General features: G+C 44.9%; 1 protein-coding gene across 1 annotated transcript; it reads left to right on the top strand.

Annotated features, from left to right (window-relative positions):
• Positions 1-590: 590 nt before the first annotated feature.
• Positions 591-9,113, top strand: LOC311267765 (uncharacterized protein; the record flags this gene model as incomplete). The annotated part of the gene is made up of 6 exons (XM_084370995.1): positions 591-991; positions 1,111-1,208; positions 7,952-8,096; positions 8,235-8,355; positions 8,821-8,928; positions 9,031-9,113. The coding sequence occupies exons 2-6, from the start codon at positions 1,129-1,131 to the stop codon at positions 9,111-9,113; spliced, it is 537 nt and encodes a 178-aa protein (XP_084227121.1). The 5' UTR covers positions 591-991; positions 1,111-1,128.
• Positions 9,114-12,248: the final 3,135 nt, after the last annotated feature.

The following is a 12,248-nucleotide window of genomic DNA, read 5'->3' on the forward strand; positions in this document are numbered from 1 at the left end:
GGTGATATTATTATTATTTATTTATTTATTTATTTTTTAATATAATGCTTTTATATATGCTTAAAAACACATGTCCCAATATCTGTGTTATATCGAGATTTGATATATTCTTAGTGAGGAGGATGTCATCATGTGGGTCGGATCTCAGGTGGACACCGACAAGACCTTTCATTTATGTGTGTCTCGGGAGAATGTGGTCGAAAGAGGTCTTAAGATGTGGAAACGTCAAAAAAATGGCAGTCCAGTTAATCCCTTGAAAGTTACATTCCTGGGTGAGCTGGGGGTCGATACAGGGGCCCTAAGAAAAGAATTTCTGTCTGGTAAGTACTGGACATTCATGAGTTATTTTGTCACAGGGTAAAAATAAAATGAAGAATCATTACTTGTGGCTTGTGTATCTTTTCTTTGTGGTCTTGTTGATTCTGTTGTTTTGTTTTCTTTGACTACTGAACTGAGGTGCCTTCTACAAACAGGCTTGACAAAACCAACTCAGAGTTGATTCAGCCTGAGATGGGAAACTCAAGAGTGTTTTGTTTCAGAATAACAGAGCAGTTAATTAAATAGAGTCATATGACTTGAATAATCAGACACGTTCCTCTGTACTTGTTTAACAGTCTTCAAGATTTGACTTGCTTTGTTCTGGATTATAGCAATGGGGGCTGGGATAGAAAAAAGACTTTTTGAAGGTGATGGTGAAAAGGGAAAGATGCCCAAATACTTGCTCAATGACCTGGATGATGGGCTCTTCAGGTGCATATATATACATATGATTCTGATTGTGAAACAGCACTGAGACTTCCCCTTGTACTTACGTTGTGTAAACCATCCTGTTCTTGTTTGTAGGGCTGCAGGGGAAATTTTTGCAGTGAGCATAGCACAAGGAGGACCAGCACCACGGTACTTGCAAAAATGGTGTTACGACTTCCTTGTTTCCGGCAATCTTTCTGATGATGATGTCTATGATACCACTCACTCACCACTGATACAAGCGGTAAGTTTTTTTTTTCAGACATTGTACCAATTTAATATTGTCTTAAGTGCTTCACACATACTACTTAATACTGAAAAGAATAAATGTATAATTTAATGTTTTGGGTGTGATTATTTAAGATTGAAGAAGCAGATGACATGACAGCCCACATCCAAGACATCGTGGACTGTGGCTACACAGGGAAAATAGACATGGAGCACAAAGACAGCATACTGAGGTAAATACTACTGTTGATGTACTGTAACACATTGCAGTGTGACCCCAGATTGCCATGTGTAGTTTGTTTTCCCCTCAATAAATGTGAGAATACTGGCAAGCGCTTTCCAAAAGTCTTTTCCAAGTTGCTCTTTGGCTTGAATGTGAAAGCTTTTTGACCATTTGAGTAAAGCCAAATGATCTCGAGGCACTCTGCTCCTGTTAAAATGTTGAAAGTTTGTTTTGTGTTAATATAGTGTTACGTCCCCGCCAGGCTAGGGGATGAAGGGAGTAACACAGTAGAACAAAAGAAACAATAAAGCCGGGTGTAAAGGAGGGAAAGAAACAAATGTAACGTTAACTCAAAAATAGCTTTATTTAAGCCCGCAAAAGAGAACACTAGTTAAGCACGCTGTCTGCCGTAGGTCAAGCTCTCTCCACGTCACGGTCGCCGCCCCCAGCCCACTGGCATCCGCGGCCACTTATAGTGGTTCACCTAAGTGGCAAGCAGCCTCAGGTGTGGCGCTCCACACACCGGCGAGGAGGACGGGGGGGAGGATGAGGGTGTCACCTGAATGGGCGAGAAGAAAAACACAAAACACACCCACAGCCCCGGGGCTGTAACACCCCCTCCCTCAAGAACAAACCCCGTTTGTCCACACACCATACACAACTCTTTATGCCGTCACCACACACACACACCCCCACGCACACACGACCTTGTCACAGGTCATACTTACCTGGTAACACACCATACTCACGTCATCCAGACCCAGCACCACAATACCGATCAGCAACATGAAACCAAAAACCATCACCTCACCCACGAGATAGTGCATCTGCCACTATGTTGTCAGACCCTTTCTTGTGACACACCTGGATGTTGTAACCCTGCACCAACAGAGCCCAGCGCATCAGGCGTTGATTGTGGTTGCGCATCTGCACCAGAAACACAAGGGGGTTATGGTCTGTGTACACCAACACCGTGGAGGGACTAGAACCTACATACACCTCAAAATGCTGAAGCGCAAGCAGCATGGCAAGTGTCTCCTTCTCTATCGTGGAGTAGTTGAGCTGGTGGCGTTTGAACTTGACGGAAAAATAACAGACAGGATGATTGATGCCATTTTCGCCATCCTGCAACAGCACAGCACCTGCCCCTGATGCACTGGCGTCGACCTCGAGCTTGAATGGCTGAGAGAAGTTCGGGGCTGCCAGAACAGGGGCACTACAGAGGAGGGACTTAGCCGCTTCGAAAGCGTTTTGACATTCCTCACTCCACACAAAAGGGGCAGCCGGGCTGCACAATCTGGTAAGTGGAGCCACCACAACAGAGAAATTACGGCAGAAACACTGATAATACCCGGTCATGCCAAGAAACCGCCTGAGGTCACGTCTAGTGGATGGGACAGGATTGGACACCACTGCCTGGACCTTAGCATCCACTGGACGGACCTGACCATGGCCCACTTGCTTCCCCAGATAAGTGACTGTGGCCTTAGCAAACTCACACTTCGCAAGGTTCAATGTCAGTGATGCCGCAGCCAACCGCCGGAATACCTCAGACAAGGTGGACATGTGCTCCGCCCATGAGTCAGAATACACCACCACATCATCCAAATAAACATTACAGGCTGGCACATCTCCCAACACCAGGTGCATCAAACGCTGGAAGGTTGCAGGGGCATTTCTCAAACCAAAAGCCATTACATTATACTGCATAAAATGGTCTGGCGTGACAAACGCTGAGATAGCAGACGCCCTAGCTGTTAAAGGGACCTGCCAGTATCCTTTCAGAAGATCCAACTTTGAAATGATGGTGGCGGGACCAATGCTATCGATACAATCCTCCATACGAGGCAAGGGAAATGAGTCAGGTACTGTAACAGAATTAACCTTTCGAAAATCGGTACAGAAACGCGGTGTTCCATCTGCTTTAAGCGCAAGTAAACATGGAGAGCTCCAAGGACTGCTGCTAGGCTTGGCTAAACCATTTACCAACAGATACTCAGCCTCCTGTTTCATCACCTCCCTCTTTGGGAGCGGACAGCGATATGCATGCTGTTTGATGGGTGCAGCAGAGCCAACGTCGATGTCGTGAGACAACACACTGGTACGAGAAGGCACATCACCAAACAAAGAGGGGTGTGAGGAGAGCAGACTTACTATGTCTCTGCGCTGCCTGTCAGGCAGGTAGGACAGATGGGATTCGATATTAGCCAATATGGTTGAGTTACTCAGCCTACCAGATTGCTCACCATCACTTCGCTCCTCCAAACCATCGTCACTCAGGAAACCCACACAGGACAATGAAACAGCACCCCCCCCAACCCCCCCAGGAGTTGCGGCCGCTGGAGCCGTTTTCCCTTTCTCTTCAGCGACATCTCTGGAAAGGAAAGGTTTGAGCATGTTCACGTGGCACAAGCGGGTTTTGCGTCTACGCTCGGGTGTAACAATTATATAGTCTGTGGGTGACACCTGATTTTTAACCACAAAAGGACCACTAAATTTTGCCCGGAGAGCCGCACCAGGCATGGGCAACAGAACTAATACCTCCTCACCAGGATGAAACTGTCGCATCACCGCTCTCTTGTCAAACCGCCTCTTCATGCCACTTTGAGAGGCAGCGAGTGCTTCTTTCGCCAGGGTGGAGGCACGATGTAGACGCTCTCTACACTGGGAGACAAAATCCAACACATTAATCTTTTCAGACTCCAACATAAACTTTTCAGTTAGCACCTTTAACGGACCACGCACATTGTGCCCGAACACCAACTCAGCTGGGTTAAAACCAAGCGATTCCTGCTTCGCATCCCGGATGGCAAACAGAACAAACGGGATGCCTTCATCCCAGCTCTTACCAGTTTCATGGCAGTATTTGCGCAACATTGATTTTAAGGTCTGGTGCCACCTCTCAAGCGCACCTTGTGACTCTGGGTGATAGGCACTCGACACGGCATGCGAGATGCCCAGTGACCGCAAGGTCTGTTTAAAGAGGTTGGAAAGGAAATTAGTCCCCTGGTCAGTCTGTACCGTTTTCGGCAAACCAAATGTTGTGAAAAACTTTATTAAGGCTCGAGTGATCGCTGGGGCCGTGATTTTCCTTAGAGGAATGGCCTCAGGGAAACGAGTAGCTACACACATCACGGTCAACAGAAACTCATTACCCGCTTTGGTACGGGGCAACGGACCCACACAATCCACAATCACATGTTCGAATGGCTCACTAAAAGCTGGAATAGGGTGCAGAGGGGCTGGAGGCACAACCTCATTTGGTTTTCCCACAATCTGACAGGTGCGGCAAGTTTTACAGTAACGCGCTACCTCTGCTTTCATACCAGGCCAAAAGAAATGTTTTAGAATGCGGTTATACGTTTTAGTGACCCCCAAATGACCAGACCGCAAGTGTTCATGTGCCAACTCCATTACATGATGTCTACACTCCAGAGGAACGACAATCTGATACACTGTGCTCCAGTCCTCATCACACAAATCTGGCTGTGAAACCCACCTACGCATCAGGACACCCTTGTCAACATAAAATGATTGCTTCCCCCCACAGCCAGCGTGGTTTTCAGCTGCCGCAAAACATTTAGCTAGGGATGGATCCCCTTTCTGGGCACTAATCAGCGCTTTACGCGTAAGTGGCAATGGGTCTGCAGGTGCAGACAGGTTGGCTTTTGCCTCCTCGGGCCCGCAATCCATCCTCTCGCCAACAGAGGGCAACCTATCCTCAGTCAGAACAGACGAAAACAAGGAATCACACAGGTCAACATCCTGAGCCTGCTTACCAGACTGCGCTCGAGTGAGCACATTAGCAACGAATACTCCTGGATGACATTTAGCCAGGTCATCAGGCTCAGGGATGGGACTCGCAACCACTTCAGGCACAGGAAAAACTTTACCCCCAGCTATGTCATTCCCCATGATGAGATCAACACCGTCTATCGGAAAACAAGCACGCGCTGCCACTGGGAAGAAACCAGTTATCAAATTGCACTGAATGTGAACAAGGTGGAGGGGTGCTGGTACAAATCCCATTTCAATTCCCCTCACCACCGCACTCACATCACAGGCCGACTCCGCACCCAACGGCAGCACAGTTGAGAGGATGAGGGACTGTGAGCAGGCTGTGTCTCGCAGCACAGTGACAGGACGCTGGTGCTCGGTTCGTCCTGTGAGGGAAACGAAACCTTGGAAAATAAACGGCTTGAAACATTCATCAGGCCCACCTGCATTGGGCGGCTCCCCTAGGGAGGCGATTTTAATGAGCCCAACACCTTTTGGCTGCGTCCACACTGACGCCTGCTGTTTACGCCTCAGAGACTGACAGTCAGCCACTATATGACCAGGCTTATGGCAAAAGAAACACAGCTTCTCTAAACTACCAGCCACCTGCAGCCCGGAAGTTCGAGTAACTGGGACATCAGTTGGGCTTTTTAAAACGGCACCAGGAAGAGACGATTCACGTTTAAACACTGATTTATGCGTGAGGGCAAACTCGTCGGCCAAATACGCGGCCTGCTGCAGAGTGGCCACCTTTTGCTCATTTAAATAAATGACAATACGGTCCGGCAAACAGTTCTTGAACTCCTCTAGCAACATTAGCTCGCGCACAGATGTTAGATCGTCAGCCTTACATGCAGAACACCAGCGGTCAAACAGAAGCCCTTTCTCCCGTGCGAAGTCAGCGTGTGTTTGGCCAGATGTTTTCCTGAGGTTGCGAAATCGTTGCCGGTACGCCTCAGGCACTAGCTCATACACGCGGAGAATCGCGCTCTTCACCTTATCATAACTGAGACTGTCTTCCACCGACAGAGAAGAACAGGCCTCCTGAGCCTTGCCGGTTAGCTTACACTGTAGTAAAATGGCCCACACATCCTTCGGCCAGTGTAATGCAACCGCGAGACGCTCAAATGCACCAAAGTAAGACTCAACTTCGCTCTCACGAAACGGGGGAACTAACGAAATATTTTTACTCACATCAAAGGTGCTATCAGACGAGCGCACCCTACCAGGAGAACTGACAGCTTCCTTCCGCAGCTCCAGCTGGCGCATCTGAATAGCGGTCTCTGCCTCTAATCTTTTGAGCTCCAGCTCCCTCCGGAGCTGAAACTCCCGTTCCTCCCTCCTCTCCTGCTGGTCTAGCTGCAGACGAGCTATCCGGAGCTTTAACCGAGCATCCACCTTTGAACCGGGAGACGACTCGACCGAGAGTGGTTCAAACCGAGGCAACGTAAACGGCTTCATCTCCGGCCCCACTCCCCCCACACCAGGAGTAGTATCAACCGGACCCGACCACGCCGCCGCCCCCACCTGAGGAGCGGAGCGGACGGCGGTCAGAAGCTCTGGCGACCCGGGGCGGTCCTCGCTGGCGGCCACCGAGCCAGCAGAACCCGACCCAGGTACTACCAACACCCCCTGGTCAACTAAGCCGGTAAGGACAGCTGTTTTGAGCTCTCGCTTTACCCACGCAGTTGAAACAGGTACCTCATACATAGCAGCAATATCATACAAATCACGCTTCTTACACAGTTCGAGCTGATCCACACTAGGATTAGCTACGAACTCATTAAACACAAAAGTTGCCATTTCGGCCAACCAGTCAATGCAGAAAAATCACACACTTAGCCGACACCTAGTTTAAAGCCACACACTACTTGGCCCAAACAAATTACAGCTGATCGCCAAAACAAAATTCAATCACCTCACAGCAGCAAACGTGGTGATACTGACGTCCGACGCCACAGTTATTTTCCGCCCAGCCGGGCGAGAACCAACTCCTCAGATCCTACCTAGTATAACTTTACCTGATTATCTTCTGGAGCGTGCCGGGCTCGAGGCGACTTGAAAGGCTACCATCAGCGGCCGAGGCCCTGAAACGCCTGCCTCCGACAGGGAGATTATCCCCGCCCAGGATTACCCCGAAAATAAAAAAGGCAAAAAAACAAAAGAGTGCCCGCTGGAACGGCTGATTAACAACCAGGCTGGACACTCACCTATTCTTACCTGAGGAGCAGTTACTCGCACAGCAGCAACACAACACAATGGCAAACCGGACGACCAGTACTCACCGCTTTCACTACGTCTCTCCAGCTCCTGAACTATCCCGGACGAGCCCCCAAATATGTTACGTCCCCGCCAGGCTAGGGGATGAAGGGAGTAACACAGTAGAACAAAAGAAACAATAAAGCCGGGTGTAAAGGAGGGAAAGAAACAAATGTAACGTTAACTCAAAAATAGCTTTATTTAAGCCCGCAAAAAAAACACTAGTTAAGCACGCTGTCTGCCGTAGGTCAAGCTCTCTCCACGTCACGGTCGCCGCCCCCAGCCCACTGGCATCCGCGGCCACTTATAGTGGTTCACCTAAGTGGCAAGCAGCCTCAGGTGTGGCGCTCCACACACCGGCGAGGAGGACGGGGGGGAGGATGAGGGTGTCACCTGAATGGGCGAGAAGAAAAACACAAAACACACCCACAGCCCCGGGGCTGTAACAATAGGAATACAAGGAAATAGTATTGCCCGCATAGTAGCAAAGCCTTTTTCATGACGTTATTCTTGAGCTTGCTGCCATAACGTCAATGGTGGAACGTAACTAAAATGTACCTTTCATCAAGTACTGCACTTCAGTACAATTTGAAGGTACTTGTACTTCACCTAAGTATTTCCATTTTTATGATAGCTTAATATTGTACTTTATATTCTTTAACTACTAGGCAATGCTACACAGAGGCAACAGTGTGAAGTTAATTTTTCTGTATTCAGGACGATTCGACTTCATGTGACGACAAAATGCATGCCCATGCTCCAACAACTACGTGAGGGCCTGAAAGTGTATAACCTCATCAAAGTGATACAGACGAGGCCAGAAGTGTGTCGCAGCCTCTTCATCGCTGGAGACAATGATTTGGTATGCTATTGTACAGTATAGCTTCGAGGTTTTTACAAGTTGTACTACATGGTATTTCCTTAGCTTACCCCTTGCTTCTTAAGCGGGTAATTATCAGGGAATCTCAGATTACCTTTTTTTTTTTTTTTTTTTATCTAGGTGGACTCACATTACATCCTTTCCCATCTGGCCCCGAACTTCATCTCAAGTGGTTCAAGTAAGCATGTAAAAGAACGGAAAATCTTGGAGTACTTTCAGGACTTCCTTCTTGAACTTGAAGGTATGTACAACCTTCAATTTAAAGTAAGTAGTAGAATGCCATATCACCCCCATCTTGTTTTCTCTGCACTGGCTTCCAGTTTATTTCAGGATTCGTTTTAAGATATTGGTTATCACCTATCAGGCCAGTCATGGACAAGCTCCCACTTACATTTCTGAACTCTTGAAAGATTTACCCTCTAAACATCCCATACTTGTGTACTTATTTACTTAGCCCAACTGTTTTTTGCTGAGAAGATAGCTCACAGATGTTTACCTTTTTAACTACTAATGCAGTTTAAAATAAATAAAAATCACAAGTACCACACTAATTTTCCTCCAGGCCTGCTGTTAACAAAAAATTACATGAGCATTTACAGCAAACCAACCCAGGCTGCTGACAGAAACACTGAGCATTTCACCAAATTGTTGGCATATAAAATGACTGAACAGATTTCTTATGACTTAAGCTTTTTGTCTTTTCAAGATGCACACCCTGATCCTACAGAAGATACCCTGACTGTATCTTCAGTCATGCAGTGGATGACGGGTCAAGCCCACAGACATCTGCTTTTGGCGGAGCGGCAGAAATTCAGTATCACTGTGAAGTTTAATCATGAATGTATGAATGACATGCCGACTCGTAGTATTTGCTTTCCAACTGTCAGTGCTTGCACTGACACTATCACATTTCCAGTCGCCCACATCAAAGACTATGAGTCCTTCAAAACAGTACTGCAAACTGCAATCAAGTATGGTGCAGGATTTGACAGAGTGTGATGTGGTTTGTTAAAACTGTTGAGAATTTATTTGTGAAGAATAACTAAGTTAATTCAAGTTACAGTGTAAGTTTACGTTAATATTGATGTTATTTTAGTACCCCCCCCCCCCCTCTATCATTCAGTCTCTGTCCCAAATGCCTGTTTTTCCATTATGTAACTTTGTTTTAGATTGTGTACTACTGTTTTTTCATAATGCTCTTTAATTCGCAGTACAACTGAATTACAAGCAACCAACTACTACTACTCATGTAGAAGTTACCTGGTTGCTCCTCATTCAGTTGTACTGCGAATTAAAGAACCATAAGAGATTCAGTTGTACTGTTAATTGAATTAATACTGTACTGTGACCAATGTCATGGATACTAAACGTTGTTCCATTTCAGCATTCAAGTCTACCTCCACTGAAATATGTATTTGTTAATGTGGATAATGTATCCACTCAAATCTATAGTTGTTTTTATGTTGTTTTAAGTTACTTGCCTGCTTCTCTTTCATATTAAAATATTTCAGCTGACAAATAAACAGGAGGCTTTTATTGTGTCAATTTAACAGGAATGGAAATGTGTTTATTGTTTTGCCTTTTGGCAGAGCTTTGGCAGTGCTACTATTTAATGGTCAATATAACAAGCTACAAATAATAAAATCAGGATATATTTGTAACTATTCAGTGGATCAGCTAAAACAGTGTAGGAATAAAGAAACGCACAAACGGCCACAATGAAATTTGATTTATCCTGACTGACTTCTGTTACAATCCACATTATACTCACACAATGTTGGTGGGTGTTCGTGTTCTGGTTGCTGGATTTGTGGTGGAAACAACACATTGGGACAGCACTGATTACTATTTAAACCATGGAAATGTCCTTGACCATGCACTGTATGAAATGCTGTATTTCTTCATTTGGCCATAGAATTTTTGAGATAAAAACTCAAGTTTCAAATAAGGAGTAAAAAATCTAGCTTTGGATACTAAGCTAGAACAACTACTTATGATAGGTTGAGGAGATCCCATGCACATTGTGGGACACCATGCCAGACTAGATGCATTGTATATGTACAAAAAGAAAAAATGTAGGACAGAGCAAGAACACGGAGTGCAGTCAGTTGTGTGAAAGCAGCTGGTGTAGTTTGGTCCCCGAAGCTTGAATTGAAAAGCCAGTTTTACACAGACGGTCACAGCTTAGTCATCACATCTTGTGCCAGGGAGTTCAGAGACATAAAGTGAGAGTGGACGAATAGACTGTCACTGCCAAAGTGCTATTTCAAGGGCACGCAGGTAGATGTCCCGACCAAAGGATGAGGACTCTGTGGTGGGGTTTACTTGCTGCTGCAGTGTAGCAAGTCTTTCTTGTGACAGTGGGCACTGTATGTCTGGAACAACAATTCCTTGCTCAGTGTTTTCTTGTGTGGTTTCTTCCTCTGCTTGCTGGATCTGGAATGACACATACAAGGCATCCATAAATTAGACATTTATTACTGGCAAAGAGAATGATCTTCTTGTACACATATAGATCAGAGATCACAAGTCTTTATGCCCTGTTAATGACAATGATGTTTTTACATTTTCTTTTTATTCCCCATTCTGACAAGTTTCGAAGGTTATCTTCCCATTACTGTATAGTACTGTATAAATACCTCTGACAGGTCTGGTTCTGGCACTGGTGCCTGCAGCATCCCAATGTTCCATAGCTGATTTGGTGAAAGATTTCCTTCTGTGCGCAATGGATGACCAGCTTTCTGTGAAATGCTGCAAGTCAGCTCTCAGTCGCGGTATGAAGACATACCCCACACAGAAGAGGTGCACTGCATTTGACAGGTCGATAAATCCCTCTTCCTCCAAACTGTGGAGCAGATTATAATACTGAGATGTTACACTCCAAACGTCTCTCCACAGGCGTTCCACCCTAGAAACAAGCAACAAGGATATATGAGACAAGACTATGTGAGGCTTTGCATTGAATCAAAACCTGAAAACAACTATGAAATATTTAATAGATTTAATAACCTGATAAATTTTATTACAATGAACATCATTTTCATCTTATGTTTTAGAACAAAGTAAAACTGGCATTGGATTTTTTGGAATATCACAGGTTTTCATCAGGTGTTTTTTTGTTTGTTTGTTTTTTACCCCAACAGGCTGACTTCTATGTATTCTAATTCTAAAACAGGTGAGCTCTGGTTTTCAGTTACCTCTGGTTGTGGACACTTTTCCCAGCGATAAAGCTGCCACGACCCGTTCCTCGCACACTAAACATGCATCTAGCAATGTCTAGGTTTTCTACCCCTTGATCACCTCTTATTCTGGAAGACAGACAAGATACAAAATAATACATTTTAATGTGTTGGAAATCAGGACAGTTTCATTTATGAAAGAAATATTCATAACCTTAACTTAAGCCAAACTCCCAATACAACAGTGTAAAAATACTGAAGTCCTCTGTGGAAAAATGCTACAGTTAAAGTCCATCATTATTATCAGCTCACTGTATTGTGGTAAAAGTAGTGTTTTGATCCCTCTGACTGATACATTATTATATATGACATATTTAGATTTTTAATAGTGAAGCATTAGTGTTGAAACAGTATGTTACATTTTAACTTCTGGAGGTGGAACTTCTTTACACTTTATATGCACTAATTTTAGTCCAGTTGTTTACAACCTAAGTCCCATGCCACTCCAAAGGGCTAGCAGAGAAATTTGAGGGCTTTTTTGACTTTAGGTGAAATATTTGATTATTTAAACATTTATTGACATGAAACCATGAAAGAAGTTTAGAATGAAAAATCATTTGCAGAGCTGTTAACAACTCAGACATCAGAAATGTAACCCTGAATACATGAGACAGAAAGGTTTCATATTTAACCATCAAATGTATTGGGATAGAAAGTATTATATATTATGTATTACATATATGTAATGTGGTGTAGTGGAACTACACATTAACCTAAAATGGAAATGCACTCGAGAACTACAAGTACCTCAAAAATAGGCTTAAATTAGACAGTGAAATGACATTGAACTGATGAGGAATAGCGATCAGTCAGTCACTCCAGCTGTTTGGAACATGGATTATTATTTTTCAGTTTACTACTGCTAACATTGTGTGTTGACAACGAAATCTTGTCA

The sequence above is a fragment of the Pagrus pagrus genome (assembly GCF_965226575.1).
Source record: "Pagrus pagrus genome assembly, chromosome: 13".
Classification (NCBI taxonomy): Eukaryota; Metazoa; Chordata; class Actinopteri; order Spariformes; family Sparidae; genus Pagrus; species Pagrus pagrus.